At 44.6% G+C, this 26,462-nt stretch overlaps 1 protein-coding gene across 2 annotated transcripts; it reads right to left on the bottom strand.

Annotated features, from left to right (window-relative positions):
* Positions 1-13,270: 13,270 nt before the first annotated feature.
* Positions 13,271-23,512, bottom strand: PHB1 (prohibitin 1). Of its 2 annotated transcripts, none has more exons than XM_069954030.1 (7): positions 23,450-23,512; positions 21,827-21,931; positions 19,268-19,429; positions 19,040-19,182; positions 18,333-18,449; positions 14,131-14,226; positions 13,271-13,955 (listed from the first exon to the last, which is right to left on the bottom strand). In XM_069954030.1, exons 2-7 carry the CDS (start codon positions 21,912-21,914, stop codon positions 13,743-13,745), a joined length of 819 nt encoding a protein of 272 aa, XP_069810131.1. In that variant the 5' UTR covers positions 21,915-21,931; positions 23,450-23,512; the 3' UTR covers positions 13,271-13,742. The 2 variants fall into 2 exon arrangements, with proteins under 2 accessions (XP_069810131.1, XP_069810132.1); XM_069954031.1 differs by lacking the exon at positions 23,450-23,512 and adding an exon at positions 23,377-23,437.
* Between the last annotated feature and the right edge of the window lie 2,950 nt (positions 23,513-26,462).

Here is a 26,462-nt window from a genome sequence, read left to right as displayed (position 1 = left end):
TGATCATTGTCATGTGACATGAGGAGGCGGGGCTCACTAATACCTTCCCTCTGTATGCTGTGAGTTTTAGTCCTTCTCTTATATCTCCTTCTGTAATGGCCTCTGATCTCCCATAATAACAGGCTGGCCATGCTGGGAGTTGTAGTTCTCCTCATATCTCCTCCTGTAATGGCCTCTGATCTCCCATAGTAAGAGGCTGTGCATGCTGGGAGTTGTAGTCCTCTTATATCTCCTCCTGTAATGGCCTCTCATCTCCCATAATAACAGGCTGTCCATGCTGGGAGTTGTAGTACTCCTCTTAAATCTCCTCCTGTAATGTCCTTTGATATCCCATAATAACAGGCTGGACATGCTGGGAGTTGTAGTTTCCCCTGGTATACCTCATGTAATGTCTCTTATTGTAACTCCATTCTAGCCTGCTCTATGGTGAAGAAGCTAGAATACAGACTCCAAGGGGACGACCTCCTTCTAGCACCTCCATTCTAGTCCATTCTAGCATGGATCCGATCTCACCAACAGGCGCAGAGCGATGACGTCATCACGCCTGCTGGTGGATCCACAAGGCGCACACAAGGGAGAAGAGGACCCGTCCCCCGGATTAGTAAGTATGTTTTTTTTTTGTGCTGAGGGAGATCAGGGGGCATTTCTATGGGGCAGAGCAGGGGGCATTACTATGGGGACAGAGGGCATTATTACTATATGGGGGGCACAGCACGGGACCCACAAACCTCCTTACTTTACTGCACATGACACCAAACAGCGGAGTTACTACTGTATAGGAGCCTATGGGTGGGAAAAAGGGAAGGAAGTTGCTGGAAAAGTGCGGAGCCTAACATGTTTGTCTGACAGGTCCCGAAGAGATGAATTGTAGCTGGAAGAAATCATCATGGAGGTCTGGGCCAGATGGAGAGGAAACAGAGAGCGATCGCCTCAGATCAAAGAAGACGTCACCTGTGAGTTACTGGATTAAGTTTTTTTTCGATATTTTGTCAAACTTTATTTGGTAGGTGTGCCCCGAGGTGTGCTAGGTGTGCCCCGAGGTGTGCTATACAAAGGGGCCCGCTGAGGCTCTCTCGCCCAAGGGCCCACAAAAACCTGGAGCCAGCCCTGATAAATGCCCATAGGGAGGTTTACATATGATATATTACTTACCTGTAATCTTATGATAATCTTATTTTCTACGATATATACATGCTGCTAATTATTAAGCACAATGGGATTTATATATCACCATATATTATCATGATTACATATATTACATACTTACCGAGTATAGACTTAATGATAATGTATAGGATCCTATTTTCTTTATTTACTGTTGACAGTGCACTTATAATAATAATATGCTTTATTAATATTGGCATTTATTATATTCAGACACCTATAATTTAGCAGTGGTGGCATATATAATGTTATTTTATTATTACGTCCTCCTAGTACTGATACATGTTTTCGCCTGTATTTTTTATTTTATTTATAAATTGGGAAAAGGGGGGTGATTCAGACTTTTATTAGAGGAGGGGATTTTTTCTTAATAAAAAAAAAAATTATTTTTTATTTTTTACACACATACTAGAAGTCCCCCTGGAGGACTTCTAATATCACTACACTGATCTGTCTTTGAGATTAATGCAGTATAGATATACTGCATAGATCAACGAGATTGGCGTTCTATTGCTCTCGGCTGCTACAGCCGAGAGCAATAGATTACCGAGCTGGGATCTGCGCCATTACGGCGCAGACCCCCGGCCAGATGGGATGCAAGGCCACTCCTCTGTGATCACGTTGCGGGGGGCAGTTGCGCTGCTAGACCACCATGGATGGGGGAAAAAAAGTATTTAGATGCAGCTGTCAACTTTGACATGGAGATCGGACCATGCACGCTAATAGCCACAGATAGCAACCGGGATTGCGGCGGTTTAGAGTGGGGTCCTGGGTCGTCCAGGGGTTAAACACCATAATTGCCCTTTAAGGTCCACACTTATGCTTGTAAAGGTGCTTAAGTGGGTTATCCAACTTTAAAAAACATGGTCACTTTCTTCCAGACACAGCACCTCTCTTGTCCTTAGTTTGGGAGCTTAGCTCCATTTAAGAGAATGGAGTAAAATTGTAATACCACAGGGGTGGTGCTGTTTTGCAAGAAAGTAAGTAGCTGTGTTTTTTTTTTTACTTCTTGGCTGGTCGATATGGCCAAAACATAAAATCTTGATTTAAAAAAAAAAAATTATGTCCGACTATTGAAGTCATAGCGCAATTTTAAAATAAAATATCTAAATCAGTTTTCAATTTAAGGCCTTGTTCACGCAATGTATAACAACAGCCATTGTCTGACACGGCAAAATCAGATAACGGCCGCTGTTTTATATGTTAATCCGTCTGATACTTCATTTTCGGCCGGATGGACATTATTTTAAAATCATTGAAATCCAGCCACCGTATCGGTGTGCCTGAAAATCATCCGTTGATTTTAAGGCACATTATGGCCGACATGCGAGCCACACAGTGTGTGAACTGTGAATTATTTGTGGCCGCTGTATCCGAACAAGGCTGCAAATAATTGACATTTGAATTATTTGGCAGCCGTAGTTCAATACACAGTGTGAACAACGGCCGCTGTTTGCATTAATTTCAATGTTGCTCATTATTTTATGACAAGAAGGGCCATTTTATTTGCACTTGTTTAAAGCCTAAAGGTGAATTAATAAAATTAATTCGATTAATCACCCAGCCCTTTCTGGGAAAACTCCTTTAACCCCACGTCACAGGCAATTTTCGTTTTTTCCTCGTGTTTAAAAAAACCACAGCACTTGCATTTTTTTCACCTACAGACCCACATACACCCTTATTTTTTTTCAACATCAATTGTACTTTGTAATGACCAACTTATTTTTTCCACAAAATATGCTGCAAAACTGAAAAAGAAAATATTTAAGAGCCAAAATTGGAAGAAAAAAAACAAAAAACTATTTTTTAAATTTCAGGTGCGTTTTGTGTTTATGCCGTTTACCATGTGGTAAAACTGACATGTTTTCAGTAGAGATGAGCGAACGTTCCGTATTTGATTAGCGGGGGCTGCTGAAGTTGGATAAAGGTCTAAGGTTGTCTGGAAAACATGGATACAGCCAATGACTATATCCATGATTTCCACATAGCCTTAGGGCATTATCCAACTTCAGCGGCCACCGCTAATCAAATTCCGAAAGTTCGGGATTGGATCGAGTCGAGCATGCTCCAGGTTCGCTCATCTCTAGTTTTCAGTGTTCCCCAGGTCAGTACGATTACAACGATAGGCAACGTAGAAAACAATATAATCTTTATTTTATTGCTTTTAAGAAATTTAAAGCTTTTACAATGTGTTTAAAATTGCTCTATTACCATCCTTATAACGCTTTTAGCTTTTGTCTGTGGGGCTACTTGAGGTGTCATTTTTTGCGCTATGATCTGTACTTCCTATCGGTAGCTTGCGTATATGCGACTTTTTATTCAAATGTTTCTGCATTTGATGTGACCAAAAATCTGCAATTTTGCACTTTGCCACTTTTTTTTTTACACTATTTACAGTGTGAGATTAGGAATTACACAATTTAAAAACTCGGGCAAGTTCATATGGAGACATAACAAGTATGTAAATTTTTTATTTATTTATAAAGTGGGAAAAGGGGGTGCTTTAAACTATTATTAAGGAATGGAATTTTTTATTATTATTATTATTATTATTATTTTTAACACTGTAATTTGAAGTATAAGAATGTTAACAGAAGATGCCAACATAAAGTAGACATATTGGGGGCGATTGATCAAACTGGTGTAAAGTAGAATTGTCTTAGTTGCCCCTAGCAACCAGATTCCACCTTTCATTTTCCAAAGAGTCTGTGAGGAATGAAAGGTGGAATCTGATTGGTTGCTAGGGGCAACTGAGCCGGTTTCACTTTACACCATGTTTAATAAATCTGCCCAATTGTGAATTAATAGCTAATTTATGTGGTGGGACTTATAAGTGTAACATTTTTCAATTATTTTCAAGAATTTTGGAAACCTTTACACAAAAAGATAAAACCTGCTGAACATATTAGCCAAAATTTACCACTACCAAAATACAATGTGTGATTAAAAATACTTTCAGAATTACTTGGATAAATTAAAGCATCACAACATAAAAAGACACATTAGATTTGAAAAAAAAATGTCTTGGTCATTAAGGGGTTAAACATTACACAGGTCAGCAACATTTTACAACGTTTTTAGGAAGTTTATGTCATACCCCCTTAAAGTTCATCTGCACGTACATGAGTGATGGAGCAAAAATGAGCGATTTTTGGTGGAACAGAAACTAAATATTCTGAGAATTCTTATTACCGAAACACTGAAATGACTGGTTTTGCTGGGATGACTTCCACATTAAGCAAACTGTACAGTATTGAGATGGCGCCCTGTGTATACAAGACTCCTTTCCCAAACGTCTAGGTAGGGATGGCCAAAAAATTAAATCTGAAATTAAAAGTTTTTAAAAGCTTATTGGTCATTCTCAATTTTTTTCCTAGAGGAAAAGTTCAGTGAACTAGTGCCAGAAAAAAGAATGATACACAATGTAAAAGACTATGATCGGTCCAATAAAAATGGTACACAGTCTAGTGTACATATAAGCTTTGGTCAATGAACTGAGACTGCTGCTCAGGAGATAACCGGAGGAGAGGACAATGCAATGGTAGAATTGTAACTCCAGCTGGGAATGTTATTGGAGCATAAGAAATGATGCAGCTATGGAGGTAACTGAAGTATAACCACATACACTGAGGTATACGGTCAGTACAAGGATAAACACCTGTGTACAGGTCACAGACAGACAGCTTCCTTAAAGGGGTTATCCAGCGCGACAAAAACATGGCCACTTTCCCATTACTGTTGTCTCCAGTTTGGGTGGGGTTTTGAAACTCAGTTCCATTGAAGTAAATGGAGCCTAATTGCAAACCACACCTGAACTGGAGACAACAATAGGGGGAAAAGTGGCCATGTTTTTGTAGTGCTGGATAACCCCTTTAAAAATTGAAGGGGTTATCCAGTGCTACAAAAACATGGCCATTTTGTTTCAGAGACAACCCCACTCTTCTCTCCAGTTTGGGTGGAGTTTTGTAATTCAGTTCCATTGAATAGAATGGAGCTTAATTGCAAATCACACCTGAACTGGAGGAAAGAGTCATGTTGTCTCTGAAACAAAGGGGCCATGTTTTTGTAGCACTGGATAACCCCTTTAAGCCTGAAGGTGGAGTCTCCCAGGTCCACCTCTTTTAGCAAAGTGAAGACCAGCACCTGACCCCAGAGGGATGAACCTTTCCAGGTTAGTGCTGGTTTGAGTAGGAGAGTAAGAACATGTTTACTCTGTCCCATCCAGTTTAAGTGGGCCTTATATCAAGCTTTAGACCAAGCTAGTTTCCAGTTCCATGCAAACCGCTAAACCAAGTAACCAAACTGCAGCATTACCCTACAATTTGGGTCACCTACAAGAAATCATGTGGCATTGAGAAGATTTTGCCCAAGATTGCTTACAGTCCATGTTCAAAGGCAAGTTCTGCTCAAGCACCTTTTCCTGACAGGGAAATCATGATAGCCAAGAGAGGTAACAGTTCTCCAAGGACTCTCTTCCATTACCTATTTGTTAACATGAGTTGTAAGTAGCCACATGTCACAAGTCTTTTCTGTGTACACCCTTTAGGATTTTGCCACAACCACTATGGTACAGTAAGGGTCATATGACACTGGACGACTACGGCCCGATCATTTTAGTAAACGAGCACCGATCTGCTCCTCTGCTGTCACTTCTTTGAGCGGAGAGCGGTGGCAACGGAGGAGCACCCACTCTCCCATAGAGATGCTATGACATACTGAGGCAGGTGGAATTCCGCGGCGGAGAGCTCCACCGCAGAATTCCGCCTATTTTAATCAGTGTGAACATACCCTAAGGGTGGATAACACCAGGGACAATTAGTTGTGAACACGACCCTACTAGGTGACATATCCGGGGAACAACACCATCCAGCTAGCCTGTATCATCAGCTGCCCCCTTGCGTACCACAGCAGCTCTAAATGTGACTGGAATATATGCCATGTCCAGAGCTACACAATTCTGTTGTTACATACTGACTGGAGTATAAGTCTATGTTCACATTTACATTGTTTCAGCCATATTTTCAGCAAAAAAACATAAATGCAAAAATAGCTGAAAACTCTGGAAGAGCTTATTTTGTCAGAAGATTCCTTCCCAACACCTAAGCCTCCTATCCATGAAATAGGCCAAAAGGACAGGGAGGAGCATTGGCAAGCCACCAGAGAAACAAACAATGGACCCAGAGAAGAAGGACCTCCTGATCCAACTACTACAAGTAGAAAACACTGTCTAAAGCAATCACATTTTGCTTTGCACATTAAGGAACTGATTTGATCAAGGCTGTCACAGCTCCAGAAGAAGCAAATTCAAGACGTGGTTTGAGGTTTTCCTGGACAAACTATAACAGTTTCTGGGCCTGTGGCAAGTGGGAACAACTTGTCCAGACAGGCCCTGAATTGAAAATAACAATAAAAAAAAAAAAAAAAAGGGAAGTGCCATCAACAATCACCTAGAATATCCGCCCAATTAGGAACAGAGCCAAACCGATCTGCAAATGGTGACATCAGAAGCCGAAGCACAAGGCAAGACAGCCACTATCTATGGAGGCTTCGCAATAAGTACTTTCTTGGCTAGGAAATAAAGGGCAACCACTTCTCAACAGCCTCTTCCCATAGTGGGAGCTTGGTACCAGAAAATCTCTTGTCCTTGTCCCCTTGAGAAAACATCCTTATTCTCAATATGAGAGGAAGACCTAACACGTTTTTTGATTGCACATATGTGACTTTTTGATCGCTTTTTATTACAATTTTTTCTGGATTTGATGCAACCAAAAATGCACAATTTTGCACTTTGGGATTTTTTTGCGCCTACGCCATTTACCGTGCGAGATCAGGAATGGGATTAATTATTAGTTCGGGCGATTGCGCACGCGGCGATAGCAAACATGTTTATTTATTTATTTTTATTTATAACATGGGAAAAGGGGGGTGATTCAGACTTTTATTAGGGGAGGGGGCTTTTTATTAATACCAACACTTTTTTTTTTTAAACTTTTACACTTATACTAGAATACTTTCTTCCCTTCTATGATTTTCCTTTAAAAAGTCTGTAGATGTGTTTAAATGGCTTATTTTTTAATGGTTTTATTCTTCTTGCAGCACTAGACACTTTCTTTTACGTCTCCACAGCTCGACCCTTCATTTTCTGAACAATGGATCTCACCTCTGTTGTATCTTTTGGGATGACTGATATGAAAAAAGGGAGAAGGACAACCATCAGTAGGTAAGAGATATAACAGAAGCTTTCTTTTTAACCCCTTAAGGACCGGGCTATTTTTGGCCTTAAAGGGGTTATCCAGCGCTACAAAAACATGGCCACTTTCCCCCTACTGTTGTCTCCAGTTCAGGTGCGGTTTGCAATTAAGCTCCATTTACTTCAATAGAACTGAGTTTCAAAACCCCACCCAATCTGGAGACAACAGTAGGGGGGAAAGTGGCCATGTTTTTGTAGCGCTGGATAACCCCTTTAAGGACCAGGGTCTAAATCTGACCCTGAAAGGATTTAGCACAGTCTTATGCTAAGTTTACACGGAGCGATAATTGGCCCGATCGCACTACTAACGATTTCGAAGTAATGATTTTTTTTTATAACGATCAGCGTTTAGACGGTACGATATATCGTACGGAGAAATCGTTTTGCAATTGCGCACCCGCACCCGCAGGGCCGGCATATCGGAGTGGTGGCGGCGGGGGTGGCGATCGGAGTGGCGGCGGCGGGGGTGGCGATCGGAGTGGCGGCGGCGGGGGTGGCGATCGGAGTGGCGCAGGGGGCTGCGGACGGCCGGACTATCGCGCAACAACTGTTTACACGGAACGATTGGAGAATTTTTTGCGAACTACGAACGACAATTTATGAACATGTTAAAAGATCAAAATGAACGATTTCTCCCCCGTCGTGCGATCGTTTGCTGCGTTTACATGTACGATTATCGTTCGAATTCGATCGTTATCGTGCAAATTCGCACGATAATCGTTCCGTGTAAACCCAGCATAATGGTGCGTTTACACAGGCAGATTTATCTGATAGATTTTGGAAGCCAAAGCCAGGAATGGATTTGAAACGGGGGGAAATCTAAGTCTTTCCTTTATGACCTGTTCCCTGTTTATAGTCTGTTCCTGGTTTTGGCTTCAAAGATCTGTCAGATAAATCTGCCTGTGTGAACGCACCATTATGGTGTGTTTACACAGAGAGATTTATCTGACAGATCTTGGAAGCCAAAGCCAGGAACAGACTATAAACAGAGAACAGGTCATAAAGAAAAGACTGAGATTTCTCCTCTTTTCAAATCCATTCCTGGCTTTGGCTTTGAAAATCTGCCAAATAAATCTCTCTGTGTAAACGCTCCCTAATCCAATCCCTGGCTGCACTGCTTATTGCACCCCCTATAGGTCACACAGTAAAATGCACTTACAGTTTGGCTTATATAGCAGATCCCTATAGACAATAATGTCATCTGTAAAGTAGATGAGTAGAAAATTCACCATTTAATAAAGGCGACTAGTAATACGACACCAACTGCCAGGACTACAAGCCTGGACATGTCTTATGACATCATCAGTCTACGCTTGTGACATCACAATGCAGTGTCCAGGCCTCACAATGCTTTGTCCAGGCGATTGCCCCTCAGTCTTTTCAGTGTCAGTGGAGAGGAAGGACATGGAGAGAATTGTGCTGATTTTAGTGCTTTTAGTTTGTGCTGTAGAGGGAGAGGAGTCAGAGACCCCAACAGGTAATGGACATTATGACTGTGGAGGGTTTGTCAGGGGTTTCTCTGGGTTTTGATGGGAAAAGTCTTGGGCATCAGATGCTGCTATTATTGAGTATTTCATGTCTTTCCTTTCTTCTTCAGGATCCAGGATAGCATGGGAAGTGTGGGACAGTATTCCCAAGACAGGTGAGTAGTCAGTTTCTCCTCCCTTAGTTTTGCTCTCACAGCCTCCTATCCAGCCCTGCCGGTAGTGATATCTGCCGTGTGTGATCGGACCCTCCAGCAGTTATATCCACCGTGCCCAACCAAGCTGCCAGTCCCTGCCCTACTGATGGCTGTATGGAGGACATGGCTGGCATCAGGAGGACTTACACATGTTATACTATGTCTCATAGAATATACTGTCAGTAAGAATAACAGTCATCTTGGCTCTTTCCCATCAGTCAGAAGAGTTGGCGTCTTGGTCGTTGGCATCGTATTACTAGTCGCCTTTATTAAATGGTGAGTTTTCTTCCTCATCTACTTTATAGATGACATTACTGTCTATAGGGATCTGCTGTATAAGCCAAACTGTAAGTGCATTTTACTGTGTGACCTATAGGGGGTGCAATAAGCAATGCAGCCAGGGATTGGATTAGACTGTGCTAAATCCTTCCTGCCTGTTATACATTGTCCCTTTATATATCACTGTGAGTAGTGGGGAGGGGGGGTTCTGATGGATAAGTCACTACTGGAATCTTTACCAGTGTATATAACAAGATTTCTCTGTCTCACAGTTACAGGTGTCTGAGGCGTTGTTACAAACGGTGCTGCAAGAAGGCTGATGCATTAAAAGAAGTTATAGTCCACAAGGCAGGTAAGTAACAGAGGGTCAGATTTGATAAGTAGGCCCTGGTCCTTAAGGCCTGGTCTTGAAGGGGTTAAAGTGAAAGCTTTTATTATATATCTTACCTACTGATGGTTTCCCTTTTTTCATAGCAGTCATCCCAAAACCCGTGGAAGAGATGAGATCCATCTTCCCAAAAATAAAGTGGCGAGCAAAAGAGATGTCAACAAAAATGGCCGGTGCTGCAAGAAGCATGAAAATTATTAAAAAGAAGCCGCTCAGAAAACTGCTGAAGGAAAAAAGAAAACTCCTTAAGCGTCTCTGCCAACTTTTAAAAGGAAAACCATAGAAGGATAAAAAAAACTCCTTCACCCCCCCCCATACCCCTTTCTCCCCTCCCCCACACCCCTATCTCCCCTCATTCTCCACACCTTCCCTTATTTTCTCCCCCCTTTCCTCTTGAAAATAAAGAATCCTTAAAAAAAAAACTTTTTTTATTCTATTATTTATTTTAATTCTTTTAACCCCTAGGCCACACATGCCGTAGAGGTACACCATTTGTTCCTTAAAGAGAAAATCTTTTTCTTTCAGATCAACTGGTGTCAGAAAGTTATATAGATTTGTAATTTACTTCTGTTTAAAAATAACCAGTCTTCCAGTACTTATCAGCTGCTGTATGTCCTGCAGGAAGTGGTGTATTCTCTCCTGTCTGACACAGTGTTCTCTGCTGACATCTCTGCACCAGACAGGAACTGTCCAGAGCAGAAAGGTTTTCTATGGGAATTTGCTAAAGCTCTGGACAATTCCTATCTCGGACAGAGATGTCAGCAGAGAGCACTGTGTCAGATTGAAAAGGAAACATTTCCTGCAGGACATACAGAAGCTGATAAGTATGGGATGACTTGATTTTTAAATACAACGCTATACAACACCAGTTGATATGAAAGAAAAAGATTTTCGTTGGAGTACCCCTTTAAGCATGTATGGAGGAGGCTGAGGACTTGAGCCCGCTCCCGGCTGCTTATTTAACCGGATATTTATTGTGTAACCTAGGAGCTCGGCCGGTTCCCTGTCTGGAGGAGGAGCATCCAGTGACTCCATTATTTGGCCACTGTAGATTCCTCCCCACTACTACCACTATTTTTATACCGATTCTCCCTATGGTGCGCCTGTTATTTTCCTTATAGCTCTTTACATTTATTATTGGAGGGCACCTGAGTGGATATGGAGACAGGGCTGCTTTAACCACAGGGCAGATGGTGCATTTGTACTGGGCCCCCACTGACAGGGGCCCCCTGCATCACCCAAGCCTGGCAGACAGACAGCACACCTAACTTAGTAACAGAAATTTCTAAGGGTCCATTTACACAGAAAGATTATGTGACAAATTATCTGCCAAAGATTTGAAGTCAAAGCCAGAAACAGACTTTAAACAGAGATCAGGTCATAAAGGAAAGCCTGAGATTTCTCCTATTTTCAAATCCATTCCTGGCTTTGGCTTCAAATCTTTGGCAGATAAGCTTTCTGTGTAAATGGACCCTAAATTAGACATGCTGTCTGTCTGCCAGACCACCCCCCGCCCCCCAGCTGGCCGCCCGTCCTACTCCCATAGCGGTTCGTTCTGAGCGCCCCGGCAGACAGACAGCCCATCTAACGTAGAAATTAAAGGGGTTATCCAGCGCTACAAAAACATGGCCACTTTCCCCCTACTGTTGTCTCCAGTTTGGGTGAGGTTTTGAAACTCAGTTCCATTGAAGTAAATGGAGCTTAAAGGGGTTATCCAGTGCTACAAAAACATGGCCACTTTTCCCCCTACTGTTGTCTCCAGTTCAGGTGCGGTTTGCAATTAAGCTCAATTTACTTCAATGGAAGTTTCAAAACCCCACCCAAACTGGAGACAACAGTAGAGGGAAAGTGGCCATGTTTTTGTAGCACTGGATAACCTCTTTAATTGCAAACCACACTGAACTGGAGACAACAGTAGGGGGAAAAGCCGCCATGTATTTGTAGTGCTGGATAACCCCTTTAAGCGCTTATAGCAAAAGGCGTGGGGGGGCGATAGGGGGGGCTTCCCAGGACATGGTTTTGCCGAAACTCTCTCCTCAAAATTGGGACAGTTGGAAACTATATGATGGGAATTGGAGTTTTGCAAGAGCTTGAGGGCCGAAGGGTCCCCATCCCTGGATTTATTCTTGGGGAAGCAGTTAAATTATTATATTTCCTGTAGAGCCCCTTTAAAAGAGCCAAAGTGACTTCTGCACAGTCTACAGACCTCCCATTGACTTGAGAGCTGCACACAGAGCACTGTAAGCTCCAGTTACCATAACTCCTGGGTTATAGAAATAGTAGAGCTAGTGGTGCTGTGTATACATATCCCAATAACCACCAACATGTCAGCTGCTGGAGGACTACAATTCCCATCATGCCTGGAGGATCAAAGATATGGCTTCAGCTGCCCTGGTATAATGGGGATTGTAGATTTGGAACAGCTGGAGGGCTGAAGCTTCCCCATCCCTGACCTATAGTGGAGTTAGGTAAACCACCACTGGTGGCCATCAGCAGGCCTGAGGTGACCAGCTCTTGGTTTTGATCCTATCAGACATAGATGGCACATAGTGTGGATATCCCATACATGTTCAGATGGGGACACAAAGAAGATTCAGGTGTAGAAGACCCCCATCTATATGCAGGTAGGCGTAATAGAGGGGTCTCACCCTCTGTTGGTTTTAAAGAGGAACTCCGGATAAGAAAAACTTGTTTTCTATTAAAAGTACATTAAAAGTTATATGAATGTGTCTATACAATGTATTACTGTATCTGTACGGTTCTGCCACGCTGGTAGCTGATAGAAATCCAGAAGTGAAAAAAAAATGGCCCCTCTGCAAATCCACATATAACTCTCGGCACTCACCAATTCAGTTCATGCGGTTTTTATTGTATCAATAAAAATCAGGAGGGTGTGGAGGAGGGACAGAGAGCTTGTGCAAAGTTAGGGCACAAATACTCCCGTTTGGCACAGGCTTCAAGTTTGAAAGTATTTTTTTAGGACAATAACTGCATCACCTGCCAAACGGACCGCAGGACAGATCTTGGATTAAAAGCAGCTATCCGAAGGTACAAGTGGTTTGGGGGGGGTTAGATTGTGGGTACAGAGTCGCTTTAAATTCCCCTCAAGTTCTGCTCCTATTCTGACAAAGCTGAATAGGTGAGGAATTTCAAGCAGAAAACTTTCCTCTTCAATTCCTCACTAAAAACTCGCCTATTCCTCAGTGTAAACATACCCTAAGTTCCGGTGGATTCCATAGCTCGTACCCGCTCGAGGCGGTGTGCATCTCTGTCTGTGCCATAGTCACCATTCTATGGCCGGGCCAATTCCTCCACCTGACATGTCAATTCTTTTAGCGGAAGGCGGAATCCACCTGGCCGTAGAATAGTATCTATGGCACGGTCGGGAGATCCGCACGGATTCTGCAGTGTGAACCCTTTTACAGACATATCAGAAGAACTGACAGGTCCCATCTTACTTGATAAGCTGTAAGATATTGACTGTTCATTAAATGACATAATACATGGATGACAGGCAGAATTATTTATTATTATTAATAACAACGAAAAGCCTAATTCATTAGAAATCTGAGATCCAAGGGTAAGTGCTCCCTGTATAAGAGGAATGGCGTATAAATGATGACCAGTCAAAGTGTTGAATGTTTGGGTTTATATTGGAAGAAGAGGCACAGATTGGCTATACTTCATTTGAGTCAACTCCATATCAAAGTCAAGTGACCGATGCTGCATGTAAAAAGCAGAGCCAAAATAGCATGTTACATCTGTTTTTTCCCCTGTAAACCATGTTATGTATCATTACTGCACTTTGTTCCTTCATGTGACTACAGGGCCAGTCAGTCATTTGACTCATCTATAGTGTTGACTCCAGCACAGTCCGCTGCTTCCTGGATTGGAGCTTCAGCATTGAAGTGACTAAAGCCCTTATTGGGGACACCGAAACACAGATGACAAGTGGGATGGGGAGGCGACAATCCCTCGGACTACTGTGGCAGTTGTAGTAGCGTGGACTGTCCTGGGGGTAGGTATGTTACATTACGGGATCTGGATAGCTGGTATGCAATGTCTTCAGCCGCTTCCAGTTTGCGGAGCTCGATTAGACCATCCCCGACTTCTGCTAAAGAGATGGCAATCAGCTCGGCAGCCTTAGAGTCTCCTTCAGCAGATATGATGGCAGCCTTTTTCTGCTGCTCTGCCTATAAGATAGCAAAAAAATAAAGGAAGACGTGACTGTAATATCACACATCAGACAGATGATTACTATATTGGCTCAATAGCTAGCTGGTGTCATAGGTTGTCAGTTAGCGTTTATTCACACTTGCACAAGACACAATAGGAGTCTACCAATGACCCCAAGGAACGTGTCTTTACCTTCTCCACGATAAACCGGGCTCTCTCTGCCTCTTGCTGGGCCACTTGTTTGGCTTCCACAGCTTCTGTGAACTCCTTACCAAACGTCAAGTGAGTCTACAAGGAGAGGAAACATGAATGATACATTGTGGCAGATTTCTTATTACTGTCACTTCACATATCAGGGCTGTGGAGTCGGTAAGCCGCAGCTCCGGCTCCTGTATTTTATCAGGGACCAACTCTAGGTTTCCGACTCCAGCTCCTTCATAAATGGCCAGTCAGACACCAGGGGAGTTATTTATCACACTGGTGTACAGTAGAACTCCTGAAGAACTCAGAACTGGACTAGATGGAGCAGGTGGTCTTTTCTGCTAGTTAGAAACAATATTTTTAACTAAACACTCACCATACACAAAGAAACCTGCTAACAATGCCAGATCCCTCTGATGTATAGGTCAGACATACTGTAGGCCCAGATTTACCAGCCCTCTATCAGAGTCCGCGCTCCTGAATCATGGTCCCATAGGAACTACCTGCTCAACCAGTGAGTGACTGCAGCTGTGTCCCACTTTATGGCTGAGTGGGCAGTTCTGAGCAGGGCCATGACATGACAGGATCGGGAGCCCAGCGGGGGATGCTGTACTGCAGGGGCAAGGGGTGGAGGTAAATAAGACTATTTATTATGATCCCACCACCCCCTGTCCCCCCTGGATTTTTCCACTGTTGCCCAGAATACCCCTTTAATTTCTGCCTCTCTCTCCAACACACATGCAGCCTGCTGCAGCCATAGCACACTGAAAAAAAAACATGCAGTCTTCTCCCAGAGAAAAACACCACATTGAGGGCAGAGGTTACTGCTACACTACTTATGGCTTCTCCTCCTCCTTCTCTGTATTATAGAAGGATATCCTTATATTACACTGCTGCTCATATACAATCACCCAGCATTCAGGAAGAGAACAGCACAGATCCCCCCACCCACACAATGGACTCTTCCAGCTCAGAAACAAATCGCCAAGTAGTGACAGACAACTTTTCCCCGACCACCCTTATCTAATAGGGTCAGTGCTTTATTACTCAGGAAACTAAATGTATGTGAAAAAGTTTTTGTCCCCTCATATACATAAGCTCCTTAGATTGATAGAACATAAACTATATTAATGAGGAACATTTATAAAATTTTTAAAGTTTTTTTCTTTTCTTTTAAAGCTGGAGTCAGATTAGGTACATTTTCACACTCCGACTTCACAGTGATAGATAAAAAAAATAAATCACAATTGCTTTTTGTCCCTTTACCTTCCACTGCATCTCACCTCAGAGGAATCGGTGTAAGAACATGGCATCACAAAGCAAGTTTATTTATTTATTTTTTTCTCATGCTTCTGTATTATAAAAGTAGAATGTTGGTATACTGAATACAGCAAAGTATAAAACCCTACATTTCATGGTGCATTAAAAAAACCCTTGCAAAGGCAAAGGCAAAGGGGATAAAAATGAAAGAAGAAAACAAATTGGTGGTGTCAAGAAGGGTTTAAATGTGGAAGTGACCCCTACTATAAATCAAAAGGGAACTAAAACTGAACTCTGTTTGATACATTTTTGCCTTTGCAGCAGCCAAAATTCTCAGAACTGAGAGATGTGGTAATGCACTAGCGGGTCTTGCAACTTCTCCAGTCTTACAGTGTTGGAAAACAGATAAGTCTGCACTGTGCCACGGGGGGGGGGGGGGGGGGGGAAAGGCACTCGCACTCAGGCAGTGGACAGTACTGAACCTTCCATTAAGGCTCACCAGTGTGGTGAGAAGGCTAGGACCATATCTGCTCTTCCTGGACACAGGGTACAAACTATGTATTTGATTTTTGTCATTATTAATGAACTGTGTCGTCAGGCCACCCCTCCAGAATGATTGATAGTGAGCTCATCTTCGGTTGCGTGGGATTTCAACATGAGCTGGCTGTCAATCATTCTGGAAGAGGCCTGACGATACACCGGTGGTTGGAGAGTGGGGCAGACACAGTCAGTGTCACAGACCCGCCTCTTTGACACAGTCAGCCCAAAATAAGTATTTTTTGTCACAGTCTCCAGATTACATAGCAAAACTGGCTGTGTCCCCTAAGGGTTAAGTAGGGAACTTCACAATGCAATTTCCTGGTGACCAATATATTGCTTTATTGTACTTAGTATGCCGAAAAATTAGTGCTTGCAAGTAGTAAACTGACTAGGAGCCTATGCACAACCTAACAAGCATCTAGCCCTGGTCGGCCTCCAGCTGGCATGGCAACCTATGGTCATCCTTCTATCACATAAAGACCCTACAGGCCCCTTCTGTTTTACCTGCTAGATGCAGTAGTCAATAGTATAGTACAGATATGAAGGGTTAAACATCCAATCTGAGAAACAGATCACTGATCTCAGGGAGACTAGCCAAAGATAACACTGCCGGCGCTCAATGCAGTGAAATCCTAGGTGTATTGCTCTCTGGGAAACATGAATATGCAAAAAAGCCTGTGATGCCTCAAAACACGGGGCGAGCCAGATATCCCTCCGGGAAGGACCCAACCAAGAGGTGGCTCCTGTAGGGAAACCACCAAAACCACCATATTAAGACGCCCTATAAGTCAATGTAATAACAAGGGAAAAACCAAGGCCAGGTATCCACCCACATACCGCTGTTTCAGGTTGTTGCCCCTCATCAGTGTGGAGCAGGATTCTGGCTAGGTGGGAGCAATGCCTAGTAGAGCCATAAAAGAAACAGATCGCTGATTTCAGGGAGACCAGCCAAAGATAACACTGCCGGCTGCTGGTTAAAGCGCTCAATACAGTGAAATCCTTGGTGCATTGCTCCCTGTGAAACAAATATGCAAAAAAAAAAATCCAATATGGCCACTCTGCCTGATCCCAGCTGTTAAACACGGTCCCTGATAATGACGACACGACAGTTGAGTGTCTAAGCATACACATGTGCACGGTTAAATGTATCTATGTTGCTCTGGTTAATACGATTACAATGATGTCCAACATGTACAGTTTCCATCATGTTTTACTACTTTTAAGAAAAAAAAAGGCAAAATTCAATAGCCATATTCTGACCCCTACAACCTTTTAAATGTTCTGTGTACACAGCTGTATTCGGTTCCATTTGGTACCATATTTGCATAAATCACTTTATGATCACTTTTTATTCCATTTTTAACTTGGTTGCATGTAGAGATGAATGCAGTACCTTTGTGCTGCATTGATCTATTCTGCCAGTGCTCTATTGTTTCAGCCTACTGTAGGCAGGCTTAATCAATGGCCGAGACAGGCAGCCTCGGGAGGCCTAGGGTCAACTGACATTGTATCGGTTTCCCACGATCTTGTTGCGACCGGTAATGACGTACGGCAGTGTCATCTAACAGCAGCCGAGTGTTTTCAAGGCTACATCTAAATGGTTAATTAGCTGGCATGGCGATCACTCTGTTTCAGCAAGTGCCCCCCCCCAGCTTGTGAAAGCAGTCAGGAGTCTCTGTATGTGGAGTGCACTTGATTACCAAGCCCTTTTCATACGACTTATTTGGCGTTATCACATTTATTTTCCTCATAGGTCATTAAGGGGTTAAAGGGAATGGATCCGAGTTGTCCAGCTTGGTAAACCAATGATATACATCCCACTGGAGGTCCTCATCTCTAGCTCAGAGTGGTTACAAATTTGGAGATCCCATTCTGCATTTGACAGACTACCCACTGTTTTTTGAATGAGCACATGTGCAATACATCAATTGCCCTGTGGTGGTGCTGCAGGGAAATTATTGCCACGCTTCTCCATAGGTTACAGTGGATTGATCCTTTAACAATAAGCTGTTTCATAGGCAGAAATTGTTAACAGTGGAAAACACAACCAAGGATCACAGCGGGGCTCTAGAAGATGGCTACAGGACTACAATCAGGTTGTAGGTGTTTCCATAGCAACAGACTACCAGCAAATCCTGTGTAGTCTGATCCTGCAGTTACACTGCCTTTCATTTGTGCCTTGCTAATCTGCTGCATGTATATCGCCAAAAATAAAGGACAGATGGAGTATAACAGTATCAAACTACACAGGGTTGTAGACCCAACATTACAGGGAATTTTTACTGTTTGCATAGTTGTTTCAGTTTTTATATTATTGTACAAAGGAGCAAAAAAAGAAAAGAACATTGACGTAATACACAGTAGTTATCCCTAAAGCCTATGCATGAACTTACCAGGGACACGTCATCCAAGATGAGCCCGAATGTGGTGGCTCTTTCTGTCAGATCCTCGCTGACCTGCCTTGAAACCAGCTCTCTCTGGGTAATCAGTTCTCCTGCATCAAATCGGGCCTGTCACAGACAAGTATTGAAATATCCGATCAAAATAACGACAAATATGAGTTTGGTATGATGACAAGACTTGATTAAGGCAATAAACTCAATGACTACTTAGGCCTAAATCCTACAACTACAGCGGGTTCTCTTGTCTTATAGACGTACACTTGTATTGTGACATTGGCACCTTAAAGGTGTAATCCCATCTCAAGACCTCATCCCCTATCCAATGGGATGGTCAGTGGAGTGGTCCGACCACTGGGACCCACAGCAATCCTTAGAACGGCTTTATGGGGCCACCAAACTGTACTGGGCTTGGCTATCACAAATGTTTTGCAGGCCCAGAGATTAAATAGAATGCTGGTCATGTACACCATTCAGTCAGGTGACAATATTGTCCCCATCCTAAGGATCAGTTGGGATCCCAGTGGTCACACCCTCACCAATGCATGGATGGACCTGACCCATCAACAAGGACAGTCATGAAATAATACATTTCCCTTGCAGCGGCCACTAAGAGAAGCCCTTAGACCCTACAGCACTTAATGTGTCATAGAATAATCCAGACCCCTGCATTTACCATTCCCATCACTGTGCACACTTACCACCACTGACTTCAATATCTCAGTAGTAATAGACGGTAGAACCCTCTCATCATAGTCTTCTCCAATACTGGTGTAGATACGAGGCAGCTGACTGGCGACCGGCCGGAAAAGGATACGCAGGGTGATGTTTACGTTCTGCAGATCTGTGAAGGATAGACCCAATAAGTAAACCCCTCCTTCATAGCACAAGGTTGTTGGTGTAATACGGTGCTGAAGTTTTCTTCTTACCTTTGCTTCCTGTTATTACAGGGACATTGCGGGGACGTGAGCGGCAGTCAAATATTATTGGTTTCTGGACCCAGGGAATAAGGAAGTGTGTACCTTCATCCACCACTAAATCCTGCACACCACGGAATCTGTCAAAAATGACAGCGCGGTGACCTGCATCCACTAAAGTATGACAAAAAAATAGGAAATGGTGAGGTTATCGTTTGCATATACACTGATCAGTCATAACCTGCATGCTGTGTGATCGGACGCCTTTCTATCATAGTCAGCAGAGACCTTTACGGCAATTTGTACTAAATACATATACAGCACAAATCTATCTCTCGCCCTCATAGTTTGCTAGGACATCAATGCAGGTACCCTTTTTTATGATAGGTTATTATGTAGCTTGCATGTAGGTTGGTGTATGCCCCAAAACGTGATGCCAGCCTGGGTATTCAGCTACGCATAGGATAGGGGATAACTGCTGGGACCCCAAACAGTCCCAAGAACGGGGTTGCAATTGCACCGCAATAAATTCAGTGCTCACAGGGGCCTGTGCTTCATGCATTCTCAGGCCACAAAATGCTTCCAAGTTCAGCCCTCAGATGCGTTCAGGGGCATCATAGAGAATGAATGCAGTGCAGGCCGAGTAGGCTGCTCCATTCATTGCACCCCTTTTCTCGGGATCTGCGGTCATAACTCACTGCTCAGCTTAACGGATAGGGGATAACAAGCGGACATGGGAATACCCTTTAAAGGGGTAGTGTGGTGAAAAACGTTTCCCCTCATTCCCTCCCCACATGAAAAGTTATGTAACTTCATAATATACTTTGGTAGCCAATTCTAGCATCTTACCCCACTTTCCCTGGTCCCGCTGGCCACTGGAGGTCAAGATCATCTTTCAGCCCCGGATGCCATTTTGTGTCACGACGTAGGCCGACACGTCATGATCTGGGGCGTTCCCCTGCTATTGGGTCCTGCTTCACTCTGCCTCTCTCTGTACAGCCATGTCAGTACTATTAGAACTGCAAGTCCCAGCACACCCGATGGTGATACACATGTCAGTCCAGTGTGTATGACCATCGGGTCTGCTGAGACTTGCAGTTCTAATATGGCTGTACAGGGAGCAACAGGGTAAAGCAGGTCATACACTGGCCTGACATGTACAGCTGCCGGACTCAATGAACTCATAAGGACAGTGCCGCACAGTGGCCATCCAACTCCTGTCCTTATGAATTCATTAAGTCCAGCAGCTGTGCGGCACTGTCAGCTGTGAGCCACGTTGGTGGGGAGCGTCGATTGTGGTGGCGGTGCCGGCAGGGTTACAGGACAGAGGAGGTGAATGGCGACTCTGTGGCACCGTCACTTGCCTGCCGGGTGGGAGGTGATAGAGGTTGTTAGCAGTGCCTGCAGGGGGAACAGGATTGTATACACGGGGGGAGTGGGGGCCATACATGACTGTATACATGGGGGGTGGGGGCTGGCGTACATGCCTGTATACACCATGTGGGCGATCGTATATACGGGGGGTGCAGTTGTCAGCGGTGCCGGCAGGGGGTACATGTGAGGCCACTGTATGACCTGCTTTACCCTGTCGCTCTCTGTACAGCCATGTCAGTACTATTAGAACTGCAAGTCCCAGCAGACCCAATGGTCATACACACTGGACTGGCAAGTGTATCACCATCGGGTGCGCTGGGACTTGCAGTTCTAATAGTACTGACATGGTTGTACAGAGAGAGGCAGAGGGAAGCAGGACCCAATAGCAGAGCTTGGGGAGGTATGGGAGGCGTGTCAAGCAGGGAGGGAGTGCCCGGGAGCCCAAGGAACGCCCCAGATCATGATGTGTCGGCCTATGTCTCGACACAAAATGGCGTCCGGGGCTGAAAGATGATCTTAACTTTCAGTGGCCAGCGGGACCAGGGAAAGTGGGGTAAAATGCTAGAATTGGCTACCAAAGTATATTATGAAGTTATATAACTTTTCATGTGGGGAGGGAATGAGGGGAAACGTTTTTCACCGCACTACCCCTTTAGGGTGGAGAATCCAGGTGCCCCCTTTAATTCTGGAACACACGTAGCAGTCATGGCCAGCAGAACTACATGTAAGAATGTCCTCAGGTTTTCCTAGATTAAAGTCATTAAATGTAATCCAATGTAATTCAACAACCCACAATGATTCAGCACTTATTTCCAGCTAGCTGGAACATCAACCCCTGTCCTCATGTCCTTTTAAGACATGCGACCATCATAAAGGGGGGGGTCCTCCACTGGGTACCACCTTCTAAGAGACAGAGCTGATCTGCAAAAATGGCTCCTGTTCTGCTCACTCCAGCTTCTATGTATCACATATCATACTATATGTTACCCCGCACTGGCCACGGCAGGTAAAATCCATCACCCCTCAGGGGTCTGTGAATTGCTCCACTAAAGGTGTATCTGTACATATACTGTGTACAATAACCTTTCAAATGATAAGTATTGTGACATGGTTGTAAGTAAGCCAATAGGAGCTATCAATTATGGGATGTAAAACTACAACTCCCAGCATGCCTTGAAAGCCACAAACACAACTTACCATTATATAGAGCCGAATTTACGACACCTCCAGCAATGGCCAGTCCCAGACCAAGCTTTCCGATGGATTCAAACAACTTTGCTGCCATTTCCTTTAACTTGGGGCCTGTGGTGACACAAAACATCAGACATTACTGACAATCACGACACCGATAATAATACAGTGAACCTGAAGACTCTGCATCTCAGTAATAAATATTACTATTCATAATGCTGCACAGAAAGTAAAGATCCAGCAGGTGGCGCCTTTCCAACAGATAACACTTTATGAATAAGCCCATGTGACGCACTGTGTGAATACACCATCATATTTCCCTGTTTGAATCATTGTGTTTATGAAGTGGGACATCATAAGACAACACATCTACTACATTCGCCAATCACTGATTTTTCAGGACTCCATATAATTTTTTTTTCCTGGGAATAACCCTGGAAATGGGAAAACACCCCATGTAGCTTCTCCCCGCCCCCCCTCTTTTTATTGTTGTATTTATTTTTATTACAGTCGTAAAGAGAAAAAAAATAAGAAGTAGATGGTGCCTATTTTGGGTGTAATAAAACCTTTCCCCCTCTTTTTTATTTACATAAACACCTCAAATAAATTAAAAATTGCAAAATCACTTTACATTTTCTAATCTGCATAAATGCAAAAAAAAAAAAAAAAAAAAAAAAAAAAAGCTAGAAAATTTGAGTTTTTCAATTTAAAATGTATTTTCAGAGCCTCAAAATACAAATTGTGAACATGGCCTTACAATGAAGGATGTGATTGGCTGCTGGCGGTAACAAACCCTCCAGTGTTGTATATATTATGGTAGCAGTACTTATCAGCTGCTGTATGTCCTGCAGGAAGTGGTGTATTCTTTCCAGTCTAACACAGTGCTCTCTACTGCCACCTCTGTCTATGAAGGAACTGTCCACAGCAGGAGAGGTTTTCTATGGGGATTTGCTACTGCTCTGGACAATTACTGACATGGACAGAGGTGGCAGCAGAGAGCACTGTGTCAGACTGAAAAGAATACACCACTTCCTGCAGGACATACAGCAGCTGATAAGTACTTTTACCATAATATATACACCTGATAAGTATATATACAGCTGATAAGTCCTGGAAGACTGGAGATTTTTTTTTAAATAGAAGTAATTTACAGATCTCTATAACTTTCTGACACCAGTAGACTTGAAAAAAACAAAACAAAAAAAAAAAACATTTTCACTGGAGTATCCCTTTAAGTCCCTCCCATAGGAAAATCTGGCAAGCTCTCCTGCAGCGCCCTCTAGTGCTAGGTGAAGAAAGGTTCATCTCCAAGTCTTGATAAACTGCCACTAGCATGCTGGGAGTTGTAGTCCCCATGACAGTGAGGTGTATACACTTACAGGGCACCCTATACTATGGCTGACACCTTCTCCCCCATTAGCACATTCAGCCCTATACACATATACACTGCACGTCCCCTATCTTCTCCTCATTGACCTCCCTGTAGTATGAGACCCCCATAACCAAGCTGTCCCTCCATCAGTTTTTATTCTCCCCTCCGTTACAGGCACAGACACCTCCTCCCGGTGCACGTCCTCCCCGCTGTCACCGGCACACAGGCTTCCCGGCCTCCCCGATTCCCGCACTCACCTCCTCAGAGCTCTGACCTCCACATGAGACACGCCGCCCGTCTGCGCATGCGTAACCTTTGTCCTTCACTAAGCTGGAAAATCATTCGCCGGTCCCCCGCCGCGCTGCACATTGGGATTTGTAGTTTTAAGTGATTCTTTCCGGTTTAGGTTTATAGCGAGTGAAGACTACAGTACCCAGCATTCCCAGCGGTGAGGCAGGCCTTTCCGTGCTGTCCTTGGCACATGTTGACAGGGGTTGGAGCCTGGAGATCGTGGTGCAATAAGTGACATTTTACTGCAATGTTACTGCTAGAGCTGTGTAACCCAACCTGTGGCAAAACTACAACTCCCAGCATGCCCTGGAAGCCTGCAACGGCAGTGATCCCCAATCTGTAGCCAAAGTGCAATTCCCAGGGCATACAGTATAGTGGCGTTGTAGTTTTGCAGCAGTTGGAGAGCCTCAGTTTGCAGCACTGAGCTCTGGGTTCTATCATATGTATTAGATGTTATGGTATAAGCTTCTCAGTGAGTATATAGAGTGGCTGCGGGGTCCTATAAGCAGTATATAGAGTGGCTGCGGGGTCCTATAAGCAGTATATAGAGTGGCTGCGGGGTCCTATGAGCAGTATATAGAGCGGCTGCGGGGTCCTATGAGCAGTATATAGAGCGGCTGCGGGGTCCTATAAGCAGTATATAGAGCGGCTGCGGGGTCCTATAAGCAGTATATAGAGCGGCTGCGGGGTCCTATAAGCAGTATATAGAGCGGCTGCGGGGTCCTATAAGCAGTATATAGAGTGGCTGCGGGGTCACATAAGCAGTATATAGAGCGGCTGCGGGGTCCTCTAAGCAGTATATAGAGCGGCTGCGGGGTCCTATAAGCAGTATATAGAGCGGCTGCGGGGTCCTATGAGCAGTATATAGAGCGGCTGCGGGGTCCTATAAGCAGTATATAGAGCAGCTGCGGGGTCCTATAAGCAGTATATAGAGCGGCTGCGGGGGTCCTATAAGCAGTATATAGAGTGGCTGCGGGGTCCTATAAGCAGTATATAGAGTGGCTGCGGGGTCCTATAAGCAGTATATAGAGTGGCTGCGGGGTCATATAAGCAGTATATAGAGTGGCTGCGGGGTCCTATAAGCAGTATATAGAGCGGCTGCGGGGTCCTATGAGCAGTATATAGAGTGGCTGCGGTGTCACATAAGCAGTATATAGAGTGGCTGCGGGGTCACATAAGCAGTATATAGAGCGGCTGCGGGGTCCTCTAAGCAGTATATAGAGCGGCTGCGGGGTCCTATAAGCAGTATATAGAGCGGCTGCGGGGTCCTATAAGCAGTATATAGAGCGGCTGCGGGGTCCTATAAGCAGTATATAGAGTGGCTGCGGGGTCCTCTAAGCAGTATATAGAGTGGCTGCGGGGTCCTATAAGCAGTATATAGAGCGGCTGCGGGGTCCTATAATCAGTATATAGAGCGGCTGCGGGGTCATACAAGCAGTATATAGAGCGGCTGGGGGGTCCTATAAGCAGTATATAGAGTGGCTGCGGGGTCCTATAAGCAGTATATAGAGTGGCTGCGGGGTCCTATAAGCAGTATATAGAGCGGCTGCGGGGTCACATAAGCAGTATATAGAGTGGCTGCGGGGTCACATAAGCAGTATATAGAGTGGCTGCGGGGTCCTATAAGCAGTATATAGAGTGGCTGCGGGGTCCTATAAGCAGTATATAGAGTGGCTGCGGGGTCCTATAAGCAGTATATAGAGTGGCTGCGGGGTCACATAAGCAGTATATAGAGCGGCTGCGGGGTCCTATAAGCAGTATATAGAGCGGCTGCGGGGTCCTATAAGCAGTATATAGAGTTGCTGCGGGGTCCTATAAGCAGTATATAGAGCGGCTGCGGGGTCATACAAGCAGTATATAGAGCGGCTGCGGGGTCCTATAAGCAGTATATAGAGTGGCTGCGGGGTCCTATAAGCAGTATATAGAGCGGCTGCGGGGTCCTATGAGCAGTATATAGAGCGGCTGCGGGGTCCTATGAGCAGTATATAGAGCGGCTGCGGGGTCCTATAAGCAGTATATAGAGCGGCTGCGGGGTCCTATAAGCAGTATATAGAGTGGCTGCGGGGTCACATAAGCAGTATATAGAGTGGCTGCGGGGTCCTATAAGCAGTATATAGCGTGGCTGCGGAGTCCTATAAGCAGTATATAGAGCGGCTGCGGGGTCCTATAAGCAGTATATAGAGTGGCTGCGGGGTCCTATAAGCAGTATATAGAGTGGCTGCGGGGTCCTATAAGCAGTATATAGAGAGGCTGCGGGGTCCTATAAGCAGTATATAGAGCGGCTGAGGGGTCCTATAAGCAGTATATAGAGTGGCTGCGGGGTCCTATAAGCAGTATATAGAGTGGCTGCGGGGTCCTATAATCAGTATATAGAGGGGCTGCGGGGTCCTATAATCAGTATATAGAGCGGCTGCGGGGTCCTATAAGCAGTATATAGAGCGGCTGCGGGGTCCTATAAGCAATATATAGAGCGGCTGCGGGGTCCTATAAGCAGTATATAGAGTGGCTGCGGGGTCCTATAAGCAGTATATAGAGTGGCTGCGGGATCCTATAAGCAGTATATAGAGTGGCTGCGGGGTCCTATAATCAGTATATAGAGCGGCTGCAGGGTCCTATAAGCAGTATATAGAGCGGCTGCGGGGTCCTATAAGCAGTATATAGAGTGGCTGCGGGGTCCTATAAGCAGTATATAGAGCGGCTGCGGGGTCCTCTAAGCCAGTGATTTTCAACCAGTGTGCCACGACACATGGTCGGGTGTGCCGCGGGGAAAGTTCCCCAAACTATGGTGCCCTTGTGTTTTGTTCGCCGGCAAGGCGCAGCGATCAGTGGCGGATTATAATGTGGGCGGTTGCGTGGTGCGCTGTGGCGGGCCGTGATGCACGCATCCAATCAATGTGTGCGCTACGGCCCGCCGCAGCGCACCGCGCTCCCAGTCTCCGCTGATTGGAGGAGCACGTTCGGGCCCTACGGGCGGCCAGT

Source organism: Dendropsophus ebraccatus, chromosome 14, assembly GCF_027789765.1.
Source record: "Dendropsophus ebraccatus isolate aDenEbr1 chromosome 14, aDenEbr1.pat, whole genome shotgun sequence".
Lineage (NCBI taxonomy): Eukaryota > Metazoa > Chordata > Amphibia > Anura > Hylidae > Dendropsophus > Dendropsophus ebraccatus.
This window is presented reverse-complemented; position numbering and strand designations above follow the sequence as displayed.